We start from the raw sequence: 26,913 nt of genomic DNA on the forward strand, positions 1-26,913 counted from the left end.
TGCAGCTTCCTTGTGCCGCGTGGTGACGGTGAGGACACACTGGAAGCTGCCGGCCAAGTCCTCGATGCTGCCTGCCATAAACACCACTGTGTCCCTGCTTCTGTGTCCTTTCCTACAGCGAGGTCAGCACGTGTTGGGGGAACCTGCAGCCTCCTGGGGGTTTAAACCCACTCCAGTGGTCTTTAGTCTGACAGTAAACTCGAGAATCAGAGTACTTCAAACAATCAGCCAAAATAATAATGGACGACTCATCAGATGATCCGGGCACACGAGAATACAAACGTGATGCTGCCCAGCCCCGCGGCAGGGTTCCACTTCGCCAGGCCGTGGTACTCATTTGGCTAAGTGCCAAAACCACGCGTCACCTAGCAAGTACGTGGCTGTGAGGAAGACTTCAGACAAGCACTTGCAGAGTTTAATTTGCAAAAATGTTTTACAAAGTAGATTTAGCGGAATCCCACTTTGAGCCAGACAGCGCCCACGTTAAGGTAACCAGGCTTCCTAGCAGGTTTTGTGACTGTCAGACCATTCTTCAGAGCATAAATATTAAATGCTTATAAAATACACCTCATTTGAAACGTTTTAAATATAAAACACAATCTGAACACCAAACACCACATTATGGTCTCATGAATACATTTATAAAACAGTGTAATGAACAAAATCAACAGCTTTAAGAAGAAAACACAAATACCTGGCCAACCAGTGACATTTTAAACGGAAGGAGGAAAAGCAATGTCAGTTAGTGTCATTGTTTAAGTTGTACAACATGGGATTAAAAACCAAATTTTCAAGTAGAGATATTAAATTATTTTCTAAATTGAGTTTAAAATACCCCTAAGTCTTCCAAGGTACTCAGGTTGCTAGGACTTCTGACAACCAGAGTGTGCCAAGAGTACAACCCACAAGGAACAGTGTGCAGATGCCCACAGCATCTCCCATTTCTCACGTGAATGGAACCGTGTGTGCTGGCTGGCACATGTCATAAACAGCCTCTCTGGCTCAATGACAAATGTAGAAAAATCGGGATTCTTATAAGAATCTCAAATAAAGTCCAAGAACAAACATAGTCACAAAGGAAACTAATCTGTGCGTCTTTGTCTCTTAAAAAGGAAAGTGTGGATCAGGTATCCAACCCGGCAGGAGGAAAGCCGGCCTGCTGCGTTCATCTTGCTCAGCTGAGAGGGTGAAGTACAATAGCCACCACTTTGTTACAGACCAAAATCCAACAGGTGATCCCAACACCACCTGAAAACAAAGAAATTCGGCGTCAGAAAGCATACCACATTGCCTTACACTTATAGGAGATTAAAGTCCTTCACCATGAGATTAAGTGTGTGTTTCCCAGGTTCAAGTTCATAAAGCTCTCTACAGAGTCCAGGGCTGGGCTCCTCGCTAAGCAGAAAGGCCACTGACCCAGACACTGGGTGAACTCCCCGTTCCCTCTCGAGAGATGCCTGTTCCTGTCTGTGGTATTAACAGACTGTAAGGCCGGTGCCGCGGCTCATAGGCTAATCCTCCGCCTGCGGCGCCAGCACCCCAGGTGCCCAAAGGATGTGCGCTCTCGCCTTCATTCACCGTGTGAGGACACAAGACACCCTCGAGAAGCCAGAAATTCTGGTGCCATCAGACGCCAAATCCGCTCGCACCCTGATCCAGCACTTCCCAGACGCCAGGACCGTGAGAAATGAATCTCTGTCGTTTGTAAGCCAACAGCTTGGTATTTTGTTATATCCCAAACAGAAGCACATGGGAACAGACTCACAATATAAATTAATCAGGGGCATGAAATGGTATGCACCAGATGACCTTAACTATATAAAAATAAATGGAAAGTGGTTGGAAAAAAAATCACATTAAGGGATTAGCCCCAGCTAACGGGGTTTTTACAAAAATGTGCCTGCATTTCTAACCATTCCACAAAGACATGCACTCCAATGAGAACTGTCTTCCCAATTAAAGCATGGCCGGCAGCAGCTGCTGCGGAGGCCCTGGAACCTAACCAGGACGCGAGAGAAATAACCGGGGGCCAGCGGGGATGTTTGGAGAAACGGCACAGCAGACTCCAAGCGCAGGCACGCCTGGGGCCTCACGCTGACCCTGGACGAGGCAGGTGAGTCCACCAGACCTCAGCATCTTCACAGCAAGCCTCAGGAGGCCAGGACTCAGGCACACAGCACTGGAGGAGGGGGAGGATGGCGTCAGGCCCCGGCCCTCCCACCGCACGCCTCCACGGAAGCCCATCCGTGCTCCCACGCTGTTTCCAGAGCAGTCTTACCTGCGACTCTGGAAGGGAAAGCCACCAGGCGGTCTAGCGGGGTGATCCACTTCCTGGGCACGACAGCCACAGGCACAGAGTAATACTTCCAGATGAGCGAGATCATCAGGGCCGCCTGCAAAGACACGTCTGCTGAGGGAGACGACCTGCCACGTCACAGCAGATACCCCAGACAGGAGGGGGAACACAAACAAGGGCTAAGGAAACTGCAGACTGATGACCTCACATCCTATCAGGGCGGCCCTCGCGGGCCACAGGCACAGCCACGGCTTCCACTGCAGAAACTACGTACAGGAGGACGCAGGCACACACTGCCCACGAGGGGCAAGCCCCTCACGTCAACCGGCACCTTCCTGCTTCCCCAGGTGGGACTTCAATGGAAAATGGGATTAAAAGGTAAGCTTAGGGGCCCAGCACTGTGGCCTAGAGGGTAAAGCTGCAGCCTGCAGTGCCGGCATCCCATATGGGCACCGGTTTATGTCCTGGCTGCTCCACTTCCAATCCAGCTCCTTGCTAATGTGCCTAGGAAAAACAACAGAAGATGGGCCAAGCGTTTGGGCCTCTACCACCTATGTGGGAAACCCAGATAAAGCTGCTGGCTCCTGGCTTCACTCTAGCCCAGTCCTGGCCACTGCAGCCATCTGGGGAGTGAACCAGTGGATGGAAGGTCTAACTCTGACTTCCAAAATAAATAAATAAATCATTATGTAAATCTACCTTTTACATATATGTGTAAATTTATTTTGGCACATAAGAATTCCATGCACAGTGTTTTCATAATACATATTTTTATTAACTTTTTGAAGAATCCTCATTTATATGAAGTTCACATCTTTTTTAAAGATTTATTTTATTTATTTGAAATAGTTAAAGAAAGAGGTAGAGACATACAGAGAAAGAAGTCTTCCATCCATTGGTTTACTCCCAAAATGGCTGCAACAGCTAAGCCGATCCAAAGCCAGGAGCCAGGAGCTTCGTTTGGGCCTCCCACATGGGAGCAGGGGCCAGCACTTGGGCCATCCTCCACTGCTTTCCCAGGCCATAAAGAGAGAGCTGGATCAGAAGAGGAGCAGCCAGGACATAAACAGACATCCATATGGGATGCTGGCACTGCAGACGGAGGCTTAGCCTACTAAGCCATAGCCCAGCTCCTACATACTCTTTCAATTAGCTGATAAATTAACCACGGTCTCCCACAACATGAGTGCTCTTTTCCCACTGAGGATCTCCTTAGAGTAGCCACACCACATGTTAAACTCACTGTATTCTCAGCAAGCTCCTTGAGAAAACAGTGAATTCTCCCTGCAGGTGTGCGTGTCAGCATGCAGAGGAGGGTCCTCCGTAAGTTTTATTTTTTTGGGGGGTGCACACGTGTCTGCTTTTCCATCCTTTCCCCAGAAGCATTCCTTCGATGGCTTTGAATACGCCACTCAGGCGACCCTAAAACGAAGGCCACTGTGTGTAATTGCTGTGTCTCTGTATCGCTGCATCACATCAAATGACAGTGCTTCTGGATCAGATAATTAAATGTACCCAAAAGAGGCGGGCACTAGGTGCAGTGGTTAAGATGCTATTGGGACTCCCACATCCCCTATCAGAGTGCCTGGTTTAAGTCCCAGCTCCTCCACTTCCAACCTAGCTCCCTAGTAATGCGCACACTGGGAGGTAGCAGGTGATTGCTTGGGTCCCTACGTGGGAAAATTGAATTCAGTTTTGGATTCCTGGCTTTGGCCTGCCCAGCCCTGGCTGTTGCAAGCATTTGGGGAATGAATTGGCAGATGGCATCTCTTTCAAACAAATAAATAAAAATTTTAAACATATACCTAAAAATCAGGACTTCTGCAAGATTGGCGTAAATACTTTACCTCGGGAAAGATCACACATGGTACTGAAACTCTGAGGTCACCAAGAGCAGCCACTAAACAGTGGCCGCACACCCAGCGCCTACAACAGCACGCCCAGCGCCTACAGCAGCAAGCCCAACGCCTACAACAGCACGCGGCATCAGAAACAGGAAGAGTCCTTCCCCCCTCACCCCCCTCCAAGAAGAAGCAAAACAAGCAAAAATCCCCAGGTAAGGGAGCTGGGAGCCAACTCTAAGGAGAAAGCCTGCTTCCCTCCCTGGAGGTAGAATCCTAAGTTTACCAGGGAACAGCAGCCACAGCTACTGACAATCTGAGGAAACACCAGATCCCTCTAAGCTCCTCACCACACGCCCCCAGGCCCATAAGGCTACAATAAAACAAGGGCAATGTGAAAGCTTTCCCAAAAAGTCCCTTAGACTTCATCGGCCAAAAGGCCCCAATCTTTCACAACTCCGATCAAGAGAAAGGCACTTTTAGTCTTAAGTCACAAATTCAAAGGGTGTTCAGAGTCACACGCTGCCCAAGCCACATGACCCAGCAGCTCAAAGTGGAAAAGCCTGAATTCCCAGCCCCAGATTCTGCAGGACACGCCTTTGGAGGCCACAACGGCGGCCACCGCCAGCTCTAATGGCCTGGGGTGACACCATAGCACACTTACTTGCAAAACGTAGAAAGCAACACTTATAACCCACTTTATCTTGGCTAACTGAGCTGTCCGTGCTTTCACTGAAAGAAAAACAGAACAATTACATAAGCTCTGAAAAACCAAGAGGACATTCGAGTACACAAAAGTATTATTTTCCCTTAGAAAGTATTTTCTGACTGTAAGTGCAATAGTCACTCAATACATTTTAAGAAACAGGCATTGGTACAGTAGTTAAGATGCTGCTTGGACTTGGACACCCACATCTGTTATCAGCATGCCTGGGTTTGAGCCCCAGCTCCGCTTCCAACCCAGCTTCCTCCTAATGCACACTCGGGGAGGCAGCAGATGGTGGTCCTCCACGCACTTGGGCCCCTGTCACCCACATGGGAAACCCAGCTTCAGCCTGGTCCCCTCCCAGCTGTTGCAGGCTTGTGGACAATAAAACATAGATGGAAGATCTGTCTTGTCCTTGTCTCTCTCTCCTCCCCCCCCCCCTTCCTTTTAAATAAGTTTTCAGGGCTGGCGCCACGGCGCACTAGGTTAATCCTCCACCTGCGGTGCCAGCATCCCATATGGGCACCAGTTCTAGTCCCGGTTGCACCTCTTCTAGTCCGGCTCTCTGCTGTGGCCCGGGAGAGCACTGGAGGATGGCCCAAGTGCTTGGGCCTCTGCACCCGCATGGGAGACCAGGAAGAGGCTCCTGGCTTCAGATCAGTGTAGCTCTGGCTGTTGCAGTCATTTGGGGAGTGAACCAATGGAAGGAAGACCTTTATGTCTCTCTCTCACACTGTCTAACTCTATCTGTCAAATAAAAATTTAAAAAAATAAGTTTTCAAAAATAAAATATAGGGGCCAGCGCCGTGGCACAGTAGGTTAATCCTCCGCCTGTGGCACAGGCATCCCATATGGGTGCCAGTTCTAGTCCCAATTGCTCCACTTCCAATCCAGCTCTCTATGATGGCCTCGAAGAGCAGTAGAAGATGGCCCAAGTCCTTGGGCCCCTGCACCCGCGTGGGAGAACCGGAAGAAGCACCTGGCTCCTGGCTTCAGACTGGCGCAATTCAGGCCATTGCGGTCATTTGGGGGGTGAACTAATGAAAGGAAGACCTTTCTCTCTGTCTCTCCCTCTCACTGTCTGTAACTCTACCTCTCAAATAAAATAAATAAAATCTTAAAAAAATAATAAAATAAAATAAAATATAAAATAGGATTTTTAAAAGATTTGGGGCTGGTGCTGTGGCGTAGCAGGTAAAGCCACCGCCTACAGTGCCGGCATCCCATATGCGCACCGGTTCAGGTCCCAGCTGCTCTTCTGATCCAGCTCTCTGCTATGGCCTGGGAAAGCAATAGAAAATGGCTCAAGTCCTTGGGCCCGAAGAAGCTCCTGGCTCCTGGCTTTGGATCAGCCCAGCTCCAGCAGTAGCAGCCATTTAGGGAGTGAACCAGCAAATGGAAAAGTTCTCGTTCTTTCTCTCTCTCTTTCTCTCTGTCTTTTTCCCTCCCTCCCTCCCTCTCTGCAACTCTGCCTTTGAAATAAATAATTCTTCTAAAAAAATAAGGCACTCGGCCGGCGCCGTGGCTCAACAGGCTAATCCTCCACCTAGTGGTGCCGGCACACCGGGTTCTAGTCCCGGTCAGGGCGCCGAATTCTGTCCCGGTTGCCCCTCTTCCAGGCCAGCTCTCTGCTGTGGCCCGGGAGTGCAGTGGAGGATGGTCCAAGTGCTTGGGCCCTGCACCCCATGGGAGACCAGGAGAAGCACCTGGCTCCTGCCTTTGGAACAGCGCGGTGTGCCAGCCGCAGGGCACCAGCCGCAGCGGCCATTGGAGGGTGAACCAACGGCAAAAGGAAGACCTTTCTCTCTGTCTCTCTCTCTCACTGTCCACTCTGCCTGTCAAAAAGTAAAAAAAAAAAAAAAAAAAAAAAAGACATTCATCATTTTGCTACATTATACAAAACAGAATCCAATTCAGATGGCGCAATGCTTTAATTTTTAAAATGCTTAATATTATTCACCTAAATCGGAGAATATTTTTAGGTTGAATTTACTACTTGCCAACAGGACTAAATTTTCTTCCATTTTTGGTCTATACAGCCCACAGATCCCTCCGTGACAGCTCAGCCCCTCTGTGAGTTTTACTCACTTCCTCCCTATGCACACACAGCAGGCTCTGGGAACGCCCTGCCCTGCAAACCTGGTTCACCTCAGCGCACTGTGAAGTCCGTGTTCACGTGCGGACAGCACTGGGCACTTCCTAGGGTGGACACAACAGCCCCCGGGAGCCTTCTCTCAGAAAGGAGCTGACTGTGAGCCCCCAGTAACAAGCTGGCTCTAAGGAAATCTACGACTACACACGTGTCTGTGTTTAGAGAGCAGGGAGAGGCTAATGGTCACTGTCACTGAGTTCCTCCCAGACAACTTCACACAGCCAAGCATGCGTCCCACTCATCTCTCCAGAATCCGTCTCTGCTCATCAGTGCGTGGGAGGGTCTCAGGCTACGCCTGGTGCAGTACCGTGCGTCTTGAGTTTATCTGTCATCTTGTTGATCTTCCTCTCCAGCCGGGCGTACCGAGCAAACTCATCCATCATGTTGACCGTGGACAGCTCCTGCTTCATGTCCTGGATCTCCGCCCTCATCTGCGACTCCTGCTCGGCGTCCTTCTGCAGCGCCCTCGACAGCTGGCAGGACGGACAGCGGGGTCAGCTCCCTGCACACGGGCACAGAGGACCCCGCGGCCCCAGCCCAGAAACACAGAGTCTTGGCACTCCACGCCTAGCCAGCTGCGTGCCTGCCCTGCAGGCCTGAGCCCCAGCTGGAGGCCTGAGCATTCCCAGACACTCAGAAAGCTATCTGGGTCCTTGCTCAAACACAGGGAGACTAACCCTGTTGCCACACGCACAGAATCCAGCCCCAGTCCTGAGCCCAAGTCCTTAAACACCCATGTAAGCTCCACAAGCCCCACGCACGGCGGACGGACCTGGGGAAATCGCCCCTTGTTCGCGCTGTCCTGAGAGCGCAGAGTGTTCTCACGTTGTCTACACCCCCAGTAAGTGCTCTGCACTGAGCCCTGGTGTTCAGTGGGGAATCACAGGCAGTTCCGCGAGGGAACACATCTGGCACTGTAACCGGAAAACTGCAACCATAAAATGAAAACCAAGCCGATCACCTGTCAGTCAACTGACAGGAAACAGGCTCTTCTCTTCCTCAAGAATTCAGTCCTAGGTTAGATGGGGCCGAGCAAGATGGGAGTGCAGGACACCAGCCATGAACCCCTGGCCCAGTGCCAGGGCCTTCCCGCAGAGAGGGAGGCTGTGGTTATACAAGCCGAGTCACATAGTCCCCAAGAAAGGGCAGCCTGGCACAGGGCCGGAATCTGAGCAGGACGAGCGCGCAGGAGGTGCAGACAGGAGGACGGAACCCAGCCGGGGGTGGGCGTGTGCACACATGTCCGTGTGGGGCTCACGTTCTAGATCAGAGCGCTGCTTCTGCTCCAGCCACCTAATGACGACTCAAGCACGTGGGTGCCCGCTGTGCCATGGGGACCCAAATGGAGTTCCAGCCTCTTTGGCTTTGGTTACAGGCATTTGGGGAGTAATCCAAAAGATGAAAGATCTCTCTCTCTGTCACTCTGCCTTTCAAGCAGATGAAAATAAATAAGTAAACATTAAGTGGGGGAGGGGGACCCAGCCAAACAGTGTCAGAGCCCACGTAGGGGTGAAGCAGGCGTCCACACCCGGGGAGGGGCTGGCAGGGAGGATGAGAGATCAGGTAAGAGGACAATCACAAAGGGTAACTGAGGAAAACGGAAGCAGTCAGAGAAGAATCAGAAGTACGCAACGGGGAGAACTAGAAGGAACCTTGTGGTGTTGGCCCAGAAATGGAACGTGTGAACTCTTGGCGGTCTCAGATGGAGACATACATAGAGACGTAAACATATGTAAAGAGGCCCCCGCGGGCACGTGGAGAGGAACCGTGTGTGCTGGAAGCTCGCCTGGCACACAGTGCCCACGCCCCGTCTCCTGTGCACCTGGCGCGCTCACCTCACACCTGCCAGATCCTTCCTGCAGCCCTGGCAGGCTGTGAGTGCAGGGTACAAGATACGAGATGCCAGAGGCCGCCAAGCGGCACCTGTGCCAGGGTCCACGAGGTCTGGAGGAGGCTGGCACTGGAAGACTAAAAATCCTCAGAGGATGCCTTGGAGACCTGCCCCAAATGATCAGCAAACATCCCCTCATCCTGCAAGATGTGATGGGGACAAGCAGGACCCCCGAGCATCCCCTCATCCTGCAAGATGTGATGGGGACAAGCAGGACCCCTGAGCATCCCCTCATCCTGCAAGATGTGATGGGGACAAGCAGGACACCTGAGCGGGACCTGACAGCCCAATCCCCACCGACTCGACAGCAGCACTGTACACGGAGCCACGTGTACACATCAGCGTGCCGTGGGCGGGGGGCTCAGGCTGACAGCTTCCTCTCAAGCGGGTCAGGAAGTAAAGCTGGTTCCTATACTGTATGAAAATCTCTTCTGCAAGCTTCTGTTTGTTTTGAAACTTTAAAAATATCAGTAAGATGGAACAGTGTATCTAAAACATACGGTACACAAATGCACAGTAAGTAAGTTTATCTCCCCAGCCCACAGGTTCCCTCTGCCTGCCGACAGTGAGGCAATTCCATTGAAAGCCCAGGAAGCTGAGCCGGCCCAGTCTCCCTGGGCACCGCGGAGGCCACCCCAGCTCCTGTGCATGAGGCCCTTTACGTAGGGCCGTGGGGTGGGCCACCTAGAATGCCTGCACAGCGTCTTGGCTAAGGCACAGCTTTTGAAGGCTCTGAGTCAGGAATAGGTTGCCTTTTCTAAGATTGATTTCTTTTTCTGAAAGGACGAAGTGACAGAATGTGAGAGGGAGAGAGATGGAGATCCTCTACCGCGGATTCACTCCCCAAATTTCTGCAACCACAACCTGACTGGGCCAGGTGGAAGCCAGGAGCTAGGAACTCCACCCTAACCTCCCACATGGGTGCAGGGGCCCAAGCACTTGAGCCATCATCTCCTCCTTCTCAGGCACATTAGCAGGGAGCTGAATCGGAAGAGGAACAACCAGAACTCAAACGAGCATTCTAAAATGGGATGCTGCCAAAACAGGTGGTGGCTTAACCCGCTGTGCCACAGCACTGGCCCAGGAGTGGGGTCTTCAAGCCCAGCTCTCTGAGGCACACTCTGCCCTGGCCTGACTACCACCCAACACTCCCACTAAAGGAGACATACTCCTGCCTGACCCACCCTGGAGAAGAAGCAGGAATGGACCAAAACCTCTTTAAAAATAGCAGAATCAGCTTTCAAGCGCAGGAAACCCACAGATGGAGTTTAAAATTTGAGCCAAGGAACAGGTGCAGAGTGGTGGAAAGGACTTTTTTGAGAGAATAATTTTACCACATGCAAATTTACCTCAATAAACATTACTTTAAAATTATTTTAGGGGTCAGTGCTGTGGAGTAGTGGGTAAAGGCGCTGCCTGCAGTGCTGGCATACCATATGGGCACTGGTTCGAGTCCCCGCTGCTCTGCTTCTGATCCAGCTCTCTGCTATGGCCTGGGAAATCAGTGGAAAATGGCCTGAGTCCGTGGGCCCCTGTACCGGTGTGGGAGACCTGGAAGAAGCTCCCGACTCCTGGCTTCGGACTGGCCCAGCTCTGGCTATTGTGGCCATTGGGGGAGTGAACCAGCAGAAGGAAGACCTTTCTCTTTCTCCTATGTAACTCTACCTCTCAAATAAATTAATTTAATCTTAAAAAAAAAATATGTGCAGAAATATCTTTTAGCATTATGAAAATGCACCAATTAATAACTGAAAAGGCAAAAATGGATATTCAGGTGACAAACATCAACATCCAAGAGCCACATGTGACAATCAAAATGTTCTATTATAAACTGAATTGTAAGATTTGAATTTAAATACAGCAATGCAGGGCCAGCGCTGTGGCATAGCAGGTAAGGCTGTGGCCTGCAGTGCCGGCATCCCAAATGGGTGCCAGTTCAAGTCCCAGCTGCTCTACTTTCGATCCAGCTCTCTGCTGTGGCCTGGGAAAGCAGTGGAAGATGGCCCAAGTGCTTGGGCTCCCGCACTCATCTAGGAGACCCGGAGGAAGTTCCTGGCTCCTGGCTTCGGATCACCCCAGCTACGGCCATTGCTGTCATCTGGGGAGTGAACCAGCAGATGGATGGCTGACCTCTCTCCCCCACCCCCCCTTCTCTTGCTGCCTCTCTGTAACTCTGCCTTTCAAATAAATAATTTAAAAAATATATATATAGCACTGCAGACAGCTTTTTAGAAGAATAATCTCTTGCGTCTTTTTATGTATCCAAAAACTACCTTCCAGGCCATAAAAACCCAGAACTGACGGCCATGGACAGCCTGAGACAGGTCTACAAAGAATTCCAAGGCAGCGAAGTTCACGCAGGTCTGTCAGGATGGCCCCAAACATGGAGCACAGGACAGTATCAGCCACCCTTGTCTACACCCAGGCCACCTGTGCTCACCACGTCCTCACTCCGGGCCACACAGACACTCACTGCCCTGGCCGACCTCGGGGGCCTGACCCACTCAAACATGAATCGGCGGCATATACCGTCCCCCACAGACCGACTCCACTGCCTAGGCAGTGAAGCTTCAGGCCAAGAAAGCCCCAAATGTCATTCTGCCCGGAACGCCCGGCCAGGGCACCCCCGGGACCGGGACACGGGCACCGCAGACACAGGCCCCGGCAGTGCACGCACACTCTTCCCGCTCGGAGGCCTCGCTGCAACAGGAAGCCGGACTCTAGGGAAGACCCCCAGTGGCAGGTCCTTCCTGTCCACCTTGCGCCTCAATATCATACATGGTAAGGGGAGTGGCCACATTTTAGAGCACAAAATGAAGAATAACCTTTTAAATAAAATCTAACAATGGTATTCGGCCCCAAAAACCAAGCTGCAGGGCAGATCCCAGGCCAAGCCCTGGAGCGTCCAAGGGGGTTTGGGAGCAAGGGGCGGCTGGCCCTGTGCAGTGGGTGTAGCTCGCCAGCCGGGCACTGGTGCCTGCGCACTGCGGCCCCCAGCTCCGTGCTGCTGCGCCTCCCACTGTAAGAAAACGCCCTGGGTCACTACAAAGCCAAGTGGGCTCTCTTGTCCGTGTGCCCCATGGCCAGTTAGATAAAAGGGAGGGACTTCAGAAGAACTCCAACCCACCAACACCAGGGACCCGTGTCCACACGCAGCCTCCCGCCCCCAAAGTGTGCTGGACCAAGGGCTTCGGACAGCTCGGACTTCCTAGGCCCCGCGGCGGAGGACGCTGGAACGGGCAATCAGAAGTGGAGGGGCTTGGCCCCATCTCCGCAGGCCTGCACTCCCAGCCCGCCTGTCGCTGGCCCTGGGTCTTTCCCTGTGCACCTAGTGACTGCAAGGGGGCAGCACTCAGCCTGCCAGGGCCAGAGTCGCACGCACCACAAACCCAGCCAGCAGGCAAAACGCATCTACTTATCCCTTTTCCTTGGCTGAACGACTACGGCGGCTGTACTTGCTGGGACAATTGTATGCTGCCCCTTTGAACAGTGTTCTAATTGGGGAAATGGGCTTTACAGGCATAACTGGTTCAAGGGTAGAGAGGCTGTGCTACCCGCAGAGGCACACACCTGGACACGGGTCCAAGGACAAGCCCACTCTCCCCACCCCCAAATGATCAACTGCCAGCCTTGAGGACAAAGCTTCAGGCAGGTCTACACTGCAGCAGTGAGCCTGGTGAAAGCAGACTCGCTGCAGAGCATGGAGCCCAGGATGCTGACAGGTGTTACGTATACCACTGCCATATCCCAGCGCATTCCCCACCCGGTCAGCTGACAAAATGATGGAAGGATCCAGGAGGCGGTACCATACACCCTCTCCGGGCAGCTGAGATGACTCTCGGGCTCCAGCATGAGGTGAACCGGGGTGCAGATGCACAGAAGAACGGAGGTGACGTGGCAAGAAAGATGCACAGGAGCTTACACATGGAAGAGTACAGACTTTACACAAAGTATCCATGGGGCCAGCATGGTAGCACAGCAACTTAAACCACTGCCTGAGGTGCTGACATCCCACTGAGCGCCAGTTCAAGCCCCAGCTGCTCCACTGCCAATCCAGCTCCCAGCTACTGTGCCTGGAGAAGCAGAAGATGGCCCACATCCTGGGGCCCCTGCACCCACGTGGGAGACCAGGATGCAGTTCCAGGCTCCTGACTTCAGCCTGGCCCTGGCCACTGTGGCCATTTGGGGATGAATCAGCTGGTGGAAACGGATACCCACCTACCCCCCCCCCAACACTTTCAAATAAATAAATCTTTGTACTGTGGCTGAGGTAAGCCTCCCATGAAGTGCCAGGATCCCATATGGGCACTGGTTCAAGTCCCGGCTGGAATCCAGCTCCTTGCTAATGTGTCTGGGAAAGCAATGGAAGATGGCCCAAATGCCTGGTCACTGCACCCACATGGGAGACCCGGAAGAAGATCCTGGATCCTGGCTTCGGATCAGCTCAGCTAAGGCTACTGCAGCCATGTGGGAAGTGAACCAGTGAATGGAAGTCACCCACCCTTGTCTACAGCCAGGCCACCTGTGCTCATCATGTCCTCATGAGCCACGCAGACACTCACTGCCCTGGCCAACCTTGGGGGCCTGACCCACTCAAACATGAATCAGCAGCATGCACCATCCCCCACGGACCGACTCCACCACCTGGGCAGTGTCCCTCCCTCTTTCCATAACTGTCTCTCAAATAAGTAAATAAATCTTTTAAAAAAATTATTTGCTAAAGCAGCTCACAGAACTCAAGGCAACACAGAGGTTCACTGGTTTCCTACGAAGTACACACACAGCTAGAGGTAGGAGGGCAAGGTCTGCAAGCGCCCTGGGCCTGTCCATCCAGGTCCTACTGGCCTCTCCACACAGCACCCCGTCCTCTGCGGCGTGGTGCAGGACTCCTGGAATGAGGACACAACGATCTGCTACCGGACAACACCAGCCAGGGAGCTTCTTCATGGCCAGCTCCAAGGCAAAGACGGGGGAAGCTTGGAGTGTACTGTTAGTTCCTACGACTCACCGTAGGGAAGAGAAATTCTAGTTTCTACGCCTGCCTTGAGGAGAAGCAGGCAAAAGGCAGGCAGGAGAGGATGAGAGAGAGACTGCCTCCTGACGCTGTTCTTGGGCTCAACGGTGGCCCAACATCACAACAAAACAGTCTTTCTCCTTCACTGACCTGAGGCCTGCCTGAAACAGCAGAGGCTACGGGAGTTACGTGCTGGGAACTGTGACAAAACCAAAATGTGCGGATAAAGCATCATGGAAGGCCGTAAGTACGTGAAAATATACCCAACATGGCCAATTAGTATGGAAATGCAAACCGAAACTTCAGCCAAAGCACTTGGCATCCATTAGGACGGCTATCATGGGGCGGGGGACAGGGCACGTTAGCATAGCAGTTAGGATGCCACTTGGGATGCCCACATCCCGTGTCATAGTGCCTGGTTTCGGGTCCTGGTTCTGCTCTCAATTCCAGCTTTCCAGCTTCCTGCTAATGTGAACCCTGGGAGGCAGCAATGATGGCTCAAGTAGCTGGGTTCCTTCCACCCCAGTGGGAGATCTGGGTGGGGTTTCTGGCGCCTGGCTTTGGCTGGACCAGCCCCAACTATTGCTAGCAGCCGGTAAGTGAACCAGAGGAGGCTGGTCATTCTCTTTCTCTCTCTCTGCATCTCAAATAAATAAAACAAAACAAAACAAAACAAAAAAAGATTTATTTATTTATTTGAAAGGCAGATTGAGAGAGAGAGAGAGAGAAGAGGATGGTGGTCGCCAGAGGCCAGGGGAGGGAGGAAGGGGTAGTTAACATTTAATGGGTACGGAGTTTCAGCTGCGGAAGGAGAAAACGTTCCAGATGGTGACGACGGCACAGCAACATGAACTCAATTAACGCCACCGCACCGAGTGGTTATGACGGTGATGTAAATTTTACAACAAAGGAAGAAGAGGAAAGACGGGCAGAGGCCAGCTCCACGAGGGCATCTAAAGCAATGCTAAGGACCTGGGTCATCACCTTTGGGAATGGGCACGGGGCAGACACTGTGGCACAGAGTTAAGCCGTGGCTTGGGAGACCCGCATCCAGTAAACACTTTTGGAGTCCTGGCTAGTCCACGCTTCCCATGCAGCTTCCTATGAATGCACCCGGGAGGCAGCAGGTGATGGTCCAAGCGCCTGGGCTCCCACCACCCACCCCTGATCAAGTTCCTGGCTCCTGGCTTCAGACAGGGCCGGTTCTGGCTATTGCAGGCCATTGGGCGAGTGAAACAATGGATGGAATCAATCACTTTCTCTCCCTATCACTCTGCCTCTCAAGTATATAAATCAAATAAATAAATCAGTGGTGGCATCAGGAAAGACTCTAAGGAGGCACCAGTGTTAAGAGAATTCACGGAGCCGGCGCTGTGGCGTAGCAGGTAAAACCGCCACCTGCAGTGCTGCCATCTCATATGGGCACTGGTTCATAGGCCAGCTGCTCCATTTCCAATCCAGCTCTCTGCTGTGGCCTTGGAAAGCAGAAGATGGCCCAAGCCTTTGGTCCCCCTACACCCACGTGGGAGACCCAGAAGAAGCTCCTTGCTCCTGGTGCAGCTCTGGCCATTGCGGCCACTTGGGGAGTGAACCAGCAGATGGAAGACCTCTCTCTCTCTCTGCCTCTCCTTTCCTCTCTCTCTCTCTCTCTCTCTCTGTGTGTGTGTGTGTGTGTAACTCTGACTTTCAAATAAAAATAAATCTTAAAAAAAAAAAAAGGGCCGGCACTGTGGCTCAACAGGCTAATCCTCCACCTTGCGGCGCCGGCACACTGGGTTCTAGTCCCGGTCAGGGCGCCGGATTCTGTCCCAGTTGCCCCTCTTCCAGGCCAGCTCTCTGCTATGGCCCGGGAGTGCAGTGGAGGATGACCCAAGTGCTTGGGCCCTGCACCCCATGGGAGACCAGGAGAAGCACCTGGCTCCTGGCTTCGGATCAGCGCGGTGCGCTGGCCACAGTGGCCATTGGAGGGTGAACCAACGGCAAAGGAAGACCTTTCTCTTTGTCTCTCTCTCTCTCTCACTTATCCACTCTGCTTGTCAAAAATTTTAAAAAAAAAAAAACAGAGAGAGAGAGCGAGCGCGAATTCATGGAGCCAGCACTGTGGCACAGCTGCTGCCTGCAGTGCCGGCATCCCATACGGGTGCCAGTTCAAGACCCAGCTGCTCCACTCTGATCCAGCTCTCCGCTATGGCCTGGGAGGGCAGTGGAAGATGGCCCAAGTCCTTGGGCCCCTGCACCCATGTCGGAGACCCAGAAGATGCTCCAGGCTCCTGGCTTTGGACTGACCCAGCTCCCACCATTGCAGCCATTTGGGGAGTGAACCAGCAGATGGAAGACCTCTCTCTCTCTCTCTGCCTTTCTGTAACTCTGCATTTCAAATAAATAAATCATTAAAAACAAACAAACAAACAAACAAAAAACTGGTCTTTAAGAGTCCTGGCTGTTCTGCTTCTGATCCAGGTCCCTGCTAATCCACCTAGGGTAGCAGCGGCAGACGGCCTGAGTACTGGGGCCCTGCCACCCACAGGAGACACCTGGATGGAGTTATTGGCTTTAGCCTGACCCACCCCAACTACTGTGGCCATTTGGGGAGTAAACCACCCAGGAAGATCTCTGTCTGTCTCTCCCTGTCACTCTGTCCTCACTGTCACTCATTATTTATTTCAAATAAATAACCTTTTGAAAAAGTAAAAGAGAATTCGCTGCATCACAAGACAATGGTGACAGCAGGGCCCCGGAATCCGATGTTGTGGAAAGCACAGGTTCAAACGAACAGTGGTGGAGTAACACAAGCAGCAGCAATCCCACCTAGTCTTCACACACCGCGGCCACCACGCATGCGCAGAAGACAGGCACTGCGGCCAGGACAGCGCTGGGACCCAGGCACCCAGGCTCCCCGCGCCCTAAGGGGAGCCCAGCAGGGACGCCATCTCCATCTCCGGGAGCCAGACTCAAAGCAAACCACCCAAATCTGCAGGCCAGGGCAGCGACTCCCGGGCCGGTGGACAGCGCTCAACGCCCAGCCCGGCGGGGGATGCGCTCCTCACACCGGAGGGGTCGCTCCACTCCTGCCGCCCACCCGGGGGCTCCCGGGGTCCGGCTAGGCCCCGCCCCGCCCCCGCCCCGGGACCCCGGAGCCGGACCTGAGGGAAAACCCCACGGGAACGACACGCAGCATCTCGCGGTGACCCCGGCCTGAGGCGGCCCGGGGAGACCCCGCTACGTCCCTCCTGTGCCGCAGAACACCGAGCCGGCGTCTACACCTGCCGCCCACCCAGCGGCTCCCGGGGTCCGGCTAGGCCCCGCCCCCGCCCCGGGACCCCGGAGCCGGACCTGAGGGAAAACCCCGCGGGAACGACACGCAGCACCTCGCGGTGACCCCGGCCTGAGGCGGCCCGGGGAGACCCCGCTACGTCCCCCCTGCGCCGCCGGGCACGGAGCCGGCGTCTACACCTGCCGCCTACCCAGCGGCTCCCGGGGTCCGGCGAGGCCCCGCCCCCGCCCCCGCGACCCCGGGAGCCGGACCTGAGGGAAAACCCCGCGGGAACGACACGACCATCTCGCGGTGACCCCGGCCTGAGGCGGCCCGGGGAGACCCCGCCACGTCCCCGGGCACCGGAGGGGTCGCTCCACACCGGCCGCCCACCCGGGGGCTCCCGGGGTCCGGCGAGGCCCCGCCCTGGGGACCCCGGAGCCGGACCTGAGGAAAAACCCCGCGGGAACGACACGACCATCTCACGGAGACCCCGGCCTGAGGCGGCCCGGGGAGACCCCGCCACGTCCCCGGGCACCGGAGGGGTCGCTCCACGCCGGCCGCTGGAAGGCCAAGCAGCCACTTACGAAGGAGGAGAAGGACGGGAGGAGGATCCGAAGGACATTGCACCCGAACACGAAGCTGAGCACCAGCAGCCACGCCCAGCGGTCGGCCTCCGCCGCGCTCATGCCTGGCGCTCGCCGCCGCCACAGCCCAGCCGGGACCACGCCGGCGGCCGCGCCTGCGCGCTGAGGCCCGGCGGCCCCGCGGAGGCGCGCGTGCGCACTGCGCGGAGGTGGAACCATCTTTCGCGGCACCCCCGAGTGCGGAGAGCGGTAGATACGGTCCCGCCGCTCCCTTGGCCTTCCGGGCTTCCGTAGGCACCTCGTGCCCGCCGAGCGCTCGCGCTGACACAGTGTGGATGTGGACCTGCTGGGAGCCGGTTATATCATTTAATTAATACTTTCCCCAAGTTGACTCACACTGATTCCTAAATGTAAACTTTAAGTGAAAGACCTCGTAGTAGGTGACTGTAAAAGGCCCTGGCCTAGCAACTTCGCCGCAGCGCTGGTCCCGAAAAGTGAGTTTATTGATCGGAAGGCGCGGGCTCTCATCTGCCCGTGGTAACCTTCGGAGATTAGGCTTTGCAGTTGGAGAAGCTCCACACACGTTTACGCACGGGGGATACACGGAAAGACGTTTAGCCACGGCTGCATCGTGGGAACTAGTTCCTGCCCAAAAGGTGCAAGAGGTGCGGGTCCACAGCTTCGCTTCGAGGGCACCCGTGCCGGGCAGGATGTAGTACCAGCGGGATGGGTTCTCTGCACGGAAGGGCATCCTGCCAGGAGGTGGCCGATGAACCAAGCAAAGCAAAGGACGGGAGCCTTCTCTGCCCCGGGACTTCTCCCGCCGCTGCACCGGCCAGGGCTCACGGCCAGGCGCGGGCCCTCTGCTGCGGGGCACCTAGACGGGGTCAAGGGCAGCTGCTCCCGGCCCCCTCCCTTGCCCCAGTCCCTGAGGAAAGCCCCCACCAAGTCCCACCGGCAGACCCCAGGTCACCTCGTTCCTGGTTGGTTGGTTGGTTTTTAATTTATTTACTTGAAAGGGAGCATTACAGAGAGACAGAGCGCTTCCACCTGCTGGGTCACTCCCCTAATGGCTGCAGTGACTGAGACCGCACCAGGCCAAGGCAGGAGCCTGCAATTCCACATGGGAATCAGGGGCCCAAGGGCTTGGGCCATCCTCCACTGCCTTCCCAGGCGCATTAGCAGGGAAATGTGCTGGAAGCGGAGCAGCCGGGACTCGAACCGTGCTCGTGTGGAATGCTGGCGCCACAGGCAACTGCCTAGCCCAGGCCCCACCACACTGGCCCCAGTGTGAGATTCTGGCACTGGAGCATGTCCTAGACTTCTTAGCAGAGGTGGGAGAGGACTGTGGGGGCCGGGCCTGCAGACACAGCCCGATCTGAGTAACTCCACTCCTCTGTTGCTTCCTTGGGGCAGCCCTCAAAATGAGCACCAGCGCTTGAAGGCGGAATTCTGCTAACATCTCAGTGAGTCACTCTAGTTGTAGTACAGCCTGAGGTAGCAAATGAAGCTCATAACAAACTGTGTTCATTTCTTCATGTTGCTAGAATCCACTGCCAGACTTGATGGCTGAACATTACAGAAATGTGTTGTCATTCAGGTCTAGAGGTCAGAAATCTGAATTGCAACTCAGGAGGCTAAAAGTGAATGTGTGGGACGGGCTGTGGCTTAATGGGCTGAGCCTCCAGCTGCGGCGCCAGAATCCCATATGGGCAACGGTTCGAGTCCCGGTTGCTCCTCTTCCCATCCAGCTCTGTGCTATGGCCTCGGAAAGCAATAGAGGATGACCCAAGTGTTTGGGCCCCTGCACCTGTGTGGGAGACCTGGAAGAAGCTCCTGGCTCCTGGCTTCAGATTGGCCCAGCTCTGACCACTGCAGCCATCTGGGGTATGTCTGTCTCTCCCTCCCTCTCTCTTTCAAATGTTTAAAATGTTCATAATGAAGACCTGGGAAAATATTTGATGATAAGTGTGTGCCAGTGCTATACTGCTGGTGCTCTATGTAGTTAGGATCCTTAAAATCATCTTAATTGGGCTGGCGCTGTGGCGTAGTGGGTTAAGCCTCTGGCTGCAGTGCCAGCATCCCATGTGGGCGCTGGTTTGAGTCCTGGCTGCTCCTTTCCTCTCCAGCTCTCTGCCATGGCCTAGGAAAGCAGTGGAGGATGGACCAAGTGTTTGGGCCCCTGCATCCGCGTGGGAAGACCCAGAGGAAGCTCCTGGCTCCTGGCTTTGGATCGGCACAGCTCTGGCCATTGCAGCCATCTGGGGAGTGAACCAGCAGATGGAAGACCTCTGTATGTCTTTCCCTCTCAAGTAAATAAATAAATCTGACAAAAAAAAAAAATGTGCCTAGCCCCTCCATCCTAGATCTTTTTTTAAATATTTATTTATTTATTTGAAAGAGTTACACAGAAAGAAGAGGTCTTCCATCCGATGGTTTACTCCCCAATTGGCTGCAAGGCCAGAGCTGCACCAATCTGAAGCCAGGAGCCAGGAGCTTCTTCTTGGTCTCCCACGCAGGTGCAGGGGCCCAAGAACTTGGGCCATCTTCCACTGCCCTCCCAGGCCATAGCAGAGAGCTGGATCGGAAGTGGAGCAGCCGGGTCTCGAACCGGTGCCCATATGGGATGCCGGCGCTTCAGGCCAGGGCATTAACCTGCTGCACCACAGCACCGACCCCCATCCTTGATCTTTTAAGACTGTAGCATTGGGGCCAGCACTGTGGTTCAGCAGGTAAAGCGCTACCTGCAACGCTGGCTTTCCATGTGGACACCAGTTCAATACCCGGCTACTGCACTTCAGATCCAGCTCCCTGCTAATGTGCCTGGGAAAGCAATGGAAGATAGCCCATATGTTTGGGCTCCTGCCACCCATATGGGAGACCCAGAAGAAGATCCTGGCTCCTGTCTTCAGTCTGGCCCAGCTCCAGCCATTGCAGCCACTTGGGGAGTGAACCAGCAGATGGAAGATCTGTCTCTCTGTCTGCCCCTCTGTCTCTATAACTTGACTTTCAAATAAAAATAAATTAAAAAAAAAAGACTGTAGCATTGTAACAAATGTTCATAAAGTAAAAATTGGGAAAAACAGTATAGCCATCCTCAAAAAATTAAAAACAGAATTATCCTATGATCCAACAACCCCACCTCCAGGGATACACTATATACAAAAGAATTGGAAAAGCAATAATTGAAAGTACAATCTTGAGAGTTTTGCACACCTGTGTTTGTAACAGCATTACTCACTCAGTGCCCAATGATAGGAGAATGGATAAACAAAATGTGGTCTACCCATTCAGTCTGACGAAGGAAGGAAATTCGGACACATGTTATCGCAGGAATGAACCTGGAGGTAAGTAAAATAAACCAGGTACAAATTCACAAATACTGTAGGGTGAGCATTATGGCACAGCAGGTCAAGCCACTACATACATGTTCTGCCAGCATCCCCTACGGGAGTGCCATTTGGAGTCTCTGCTGCTCCACTTCCCATCCAGCTTCCTCTCTACCACCTGGAAGGCAGCAGAAGATGGCTTAAGTGCTTGGGCCCCTGCTACCCAAGTGGGAGACCTGGATGAAGCTCCTGGCTCCTGGTTTTGGCCTGGCCCAACCCCGCCTATTATGAACATCTGGGGAGTGAACCCGGAGATGAAAGATCTCTCTCTCCCTCCATCCTTCTCCCCACATCCCCCTACACACTCTTCCTTTATTTAAAAGGGGAGGGGGTGCAAATACTATATGATTCTGGTTATGCGAGGTACCTAAAAGAGTCAAATGCATAGAAACAGAAAGTGGAATGGTGGTTATCAGGAACTAAGGGGCCAGGGGAAAGGGAAGGTGTTTAATTGGTATGGAGCTTCAGTTTTGAAAACACTTGTGCCATCTTCTGTCACTTCCCCAGGCACATTAGCAGGGAGCTGGATCTGAAGTGGAGTAGCCAGGAATTGAACTGGTGTCCACTGGGATGCTGGCATTGCAGGTAGCGCTTTACCTTCTAAATCACAGCGCTGGCCCCAATCTTAAAAGATCGAGGATGGAGGGGCTAGGCAATTTTTTTTGTCAGATTTATTATTTGAAAGCTGAAAGAGTTCTGGAAATTAATTGCATAACAATATGAACATACCTAACCCCACTGAAATGTACATTTAAAAATAGTGTGATGGTAAGTTTATGTGGTTTCTTGCCAGGATCAAATTATTTATTATTTAAATTTATTTATTGAAGAGGCAGAGAGAGAAAGAGAGAGAGAGAGATTTCCCATCTGCTGGTTCACTCCCCAAAGGCCCCCAGTGGCCAGTATTGGGCTGGGCCAAAGTTGGAAGCTAAGAATTCAATCCAGCTGTCACCTCCCAGGATGCACATTAACAAAAGCTGGAATCAGGAGTGGAGCCAAAACTTGAACCCAGGCACTCTGATGTGGCATGCAGTTGTACCACCTGCCATCTTTTATATATACATACATATATATATATATATATACACATAATTTTTTAAAAGATATATTTATTTACTTGAGACGTAGAGTTATAGAGAGAAGAGACAGAAAGGTCTTCCACCTGCTCCTTCACTCCCCAAACTTTAAATGCTAGTCCAAACACCTACCTTAACTTTTGTAAAAAAGGGGACTTAAAGCCTTCTAAGTGTTAGATACTTTACTAACTGCCGGATCAAGTATGTGGTGAACCAAGTACCCCCAGTCCTTGTTCTCCTTGGGCTTAACTAAACAAATAACCACAGGTACTATAAATAATTACAGTAGCACAAAATATTTTGAAATGACACAGGATTTTATGTAGGTGACTGTGTCCTGGTTCCAAACTGAATGATAGATTTATGGGTGCTTGTCATGTTCTCAGTAAATAACATAACAAGGGCTGATGGTGTGGCACAGTGGGTAAAGCCACAGTCTGCAACGCTGGCATCCCATTTGGGTGCTAGTTTGAATCCTGGCTGGTCCACTTTTGATCCCTGTTAATGTGCCTGGGAAAGCAATGGGAAATGACCCAAGTCCTTGGGCCCTTGCATCCATGTGAGAGACCCAGAAGAAGCTCCTGGCTCCTGGCTTCAGGTTGGCCCCGCCCTAACCATTTTGGCTGTCTGGGGACTGAATCGAAGATCTAGCTCTGTGACTCTCCCTCTCTTTCTCTGTAATTCTGCCTTTCAAATAAATAAAGTAAATCTTTTTAAAGATAACATAAAACGAAGGAGGGATATGCATGAAACAGGACTGTATGTGCATCATGTATGACTCTTTTCAAAAGTGCAGACTGGGCCTGACCCAATGTGGAAGCTGAGCATGTGAAGGTTAATAGAGATTTCAGATATTTCACTCTTTTCATCTCACCCCCATCGAAAAATACACTAGATTGTTTAGAGGTCTGTGTTAGAAAATTGTAAAAGAAAGCCGGCACTGTGGCTTAACAGGCTAATCCTCTGCCTTGAGGCGCCGGCACACCGGGTTCTAGTCCCGGTTGGGGCACCGATCCTGTCCCGGTTGCCCCTCTTCCAGGCCAGCTCTCTGCTGTGGCCCGGGAGGGCAGTGGAGGATGGCCCAAGTGCTTGGGCCCTGCACCCCATGGGGGACCAGGATAAGTACCTGGCTCCTGCCATCAGAACGGCGCGGTGCACCGGCCGCAGCGCACCTACCGCGGCAGCCATTGGAGGGTGAACCAACGGCAAAAAGGAAGACCTTTCTCTCTGTCTCCCTCTACTGTCCACTCTGCCTGTCAAAAAAAAATAAAAATAAAAAAGAAAGAAAATTGTAAAAGAAAAATGCAACCTCTGATCTCTTTGCTCCTAGTAGCACTGGATTCAATAGTGACACCCCAAGGAGGCAAATCTCTTTTCCTTTTAGTTGGCTCAGAGACGAGAGAGCATGCTGGAATGTTCCACATAAGTTTCACCAAGACTCTGAAAGTACTCCAAACAAATACACAAGCAAAATACACTAACCTGCAAGTCTAAGATCTATCAAAGAGTAACTGCGGGCCCAGGCAACAAGACAGGTGCGACCTGATCATGAGACGCCCTCACCAGATCCAACTCACATACACAGTTCAGAGTGACGAGCTGCTCACTCAGCCGGATCCACTGCAAGGCCATTCTGCAACATGCAAATGTGATCAGTACACTCAGCGGGAAGATGACGCAAGCTCGTGTGGGAAGAGACCCAAGTCACAGAATAAAACTAGGCTGTACCTATGTTCAATAAGCAGAGAAAACATGACTCAGCTAGTTTTTCAGTTAAACTATGCTTTGATTTCTCTGAAGGGAGAGGAAAATTAAGTCATTTCACATTTTCTATATCACTTAACCATAACAAAAGGCTACATATTATGGTCCTTCTATTCCTTAGAAAAGGTTACACAGAGGCTGGTGCCATGGAAAAATGGGAAAAGCCACTGCCTATGGCACCAGCAAACCATATGGGCACCAGTTCAAGTCCCAGCTGCACCCACATGGGAGACCCAGAAGAAGCTCCTGGCTCCTAGCTTCAGACTGGCCCAGCTCTAGCCATTCTGGCCAACTGGGGAGTAAACTACCAGATAGAAGATCTCTCTCTCTCTCAACTCTGCCTTTCAAATAAATAAATAAATCTTAAAAAAAAAAAGAAAGAAAGAAAGAAAGAAAGTTACACAAAACTGAATTCTTCATCAATCATGATGCTCCAGAACAGGATTCAGAGAGCAATCTCCTTAACTTGAAAAATGTAGTAGTAGCATTAAGACAATATTTCGCCAGGCCAGTAATGTGGCACAGTGGGTTAGAGCACAGGCCTGCAGTGCCAGCATGCCATATGGGCACCAGTTCGAGTCCCAGCTGCTCCACTTCTGATCCATCTCTCAATTTGGCTTGGGAAAGCAGTAGAAGATGGCCCAAGTCCTTGGATCCCTGCACCCACATGGGAGACCTGGAAGAAACTCCTGACTCCTGGCTTCAGATCAGCTCTGCTCTGGCCATTGTGGTCATTTGGGGAGTGAACCAGCAAATGGAAGGCCTTTCTCTCTGGCTCTACCTCTGTCTGTAACTCTGTTTTTCAAATAAATAAAAAATCTTTTTTAAAGAAGACAATATTTCTGTGCTTTAAGTTGTTGTCTTGGCCAACACTACCAGCCACAGATATGGAGCAACATCTAATCACACTTAAGACAACTTCCTCCTCTGGGTGTACACACAGAGTTTTTTTCCCCCAAAGAAACCTTTTATTTAAGGCATACAAACTTCATGCATTTCATAAGTACAACTTTAGGAATACAGGCATTCTTTCCACCATACTTGCCTGCCCTCCCACTCACACACCCAACCCCCTCCTCCTCCCTCTCCCAATCCCAGTCCCATTTCCACTAAGATCCATTTTCAATTAACTGTATACACAGAAGACCAACTCTGTACTAAGAGTTCAACAATTTGCATGAAAAAAATAAAACAACTGTTCCTCAACAGTTGAGACAAAGGCTATTCAAAGTCATTGCATCTTGAAGGTAATTTCACTTTATTTTAGAAACTTAATAAAATTTAAAGAAGCACCCAAGAATGATACATCTTTTGCAAGCACTTAGATATAATTATAATATTACTCTTTGGGGACAAAGGTCCTGCATGGGAAGTTAGTGCACAGTGACTCCTATTGTTAATTTAACATTAACACTCTTATGTATGATGTCAGTGATCACCCGAGGCTCTTGGCATGAGCTGCCTAGGCTATGGAAGCCTTTTGAATCCACAAACTCTGTCAGTATGTAAACAAGGCCATAAACAGAGTGGAAGTTCTGTCTTCCCTTCAGAGGAAAGTACCTCCTTCTTTGATGACCACTTCTTTCCACTGGGGTCTCACCCACTAAGGCCCTTCATGTAGGACATTTTTTGCTACAATTTCTTGGTTTTCCATGCCTGAAGTGCTCTCCTGGGCTTTTCAGCCAGATCAGAATGCCTTAAAGGCTGATTCTGAGGTCAGAGTGCTACTTAAAGCAGTTGTCATCCTATGTGTCTGCTGTGTGGACTGCTTCCCATGTTGGAGCATTCACTCCTTTTTAATTCTATCTATTGTTATTACTGGACACTTAATCCTATCCATGTGATCACTTCAACAGTTTTTTTTTTTATTTATTTGACAGGTAGAGTTACAGACAGTGAGAGAGAGAGAGAGAGAGAGAGAGAGAGAGAGAGAGAGAGAGAGAAAGGTCTTCCTTCTGTTGATTCACTCCCCAAATGGCCTCCATGGCCGGCTCTGTGCCAATCCAAAGCCAGGAGCCAGGTGCTTCCTCCTGGTCTCTCATGCAGGTGCAGGGGCCCAAGCACCTGGGCTATCCTCCACTGCCCTCCCAGGCCACAGCAGAGAGCTGGACTGAAAGAGGAGCAACCGGGACTAGAACCCGACGCCCATGTGGGATGCCGGAACCACAGGCGGAGGATTAACCAAGTGAGCCACGGCGCCAGCCATGCTTTAACATTTAAGATGGTATTTTTACCACCCAGCTTAAGGAGATTTTGGATCCCATGGCAAGTTTTTAAACTGTATCCTTAGAAGTAAGTCCATAGGAATAGATGCCAAACTATACAGCGCTACAGTTACAAACTTCATACACTTCATCATTACAACTCTAGGAACATACACAGAATGTTGCAATGGTTTGGATGTGATTTGTACTCCAAAGATATAAGTGTCAGAACAGGGAGTCCCTGGGCAGGCATTTGGCACAGTGATTAACAGAACCTCATCCAATATGAGTGATTCGAGTTCCAGGTCCTCTGCTTCCAATCTAGTTTCTTACTGATGTGCACCCTGGGAAGCAGCAGGTGATGGCCCACATACTTGTATCCCTGATACCCACATGGGAGACCCAGATTGGGTTCCAGGCTCTGTCTTCAGCCTGGCCCAGCCCTGGCTGTTGTGGGCATGTGGGGAGTGAACCAGCAGGCAGAAAATCTCTTGTTGGTTCACAGTGTGGCAATGTTAAGAAAAGGCATGCCTTTTAAGAGGTGGGGCTAGAAGGAAGTAATTAGGTTCTTGGGGGCACTGCCTGCCCACTGCACCTGGGAGGAATGATGTAGCTCTCAGTAAGACCCTGGTAGATCTTTGCCAGAGGGTTGTTACCAAAAAGTAGCAGGGTCCTCCCTACACTCCAGCTTCCTGACCTCCCCCTCTCAAAGGCACTCCACCATGATGCCGGCCACCAGA

General features: G+C 52.0%; 1 protein-coding gene across 1 annotated transcript; it reads right to left on the reverse strand.

The window, feature by feature from the left end:
• Nucleotides 1–401: 401 nt before the first annotated feature.
• Nucleotides 402–17,884, reverse strand: GET1 (guided entry of tail-anchored proteins factor 1). Its single transcript, XM_062204894.1, has 5 exons — nucleotides 17,741–17,884; nucleotides 7,303–7,468; nucleotides 4,802–4,869; nucleotides 2,279–2,393; nucleotides 402–1,248 (listed from the first exon to the last, which is right to left on the reverse strand). Exons 1-5 carry the CDS (start codon nucleotides 17,840–17,842, stop codon nucleotides 1,175–1,177), a joined length of 525 nt encoding a protein of 174 aa, XP_062060878.1. The 5' UTR covers nucleotides 17,843–17,884; the 3' UTR covers nucleotides 402–1,174.
• Between the last annotated feature and the right edge of the window lie 9,029 nt (nucleotides 17,885–26,913).

The sequence above is a fragment of the Lepus europaeus genome, chromosome 2, assembly GCF_033115175.1.
Source record: "Lepus europaeus isolate LE1 chromosome 2, mLepTim1.pri, whole genome shotgun sequence".
NCBI lineage: Eukaryota > Metazoa > Chordata > Mammalia > Lagomorpha > Leporidae > Lepus > Lepus europaeus.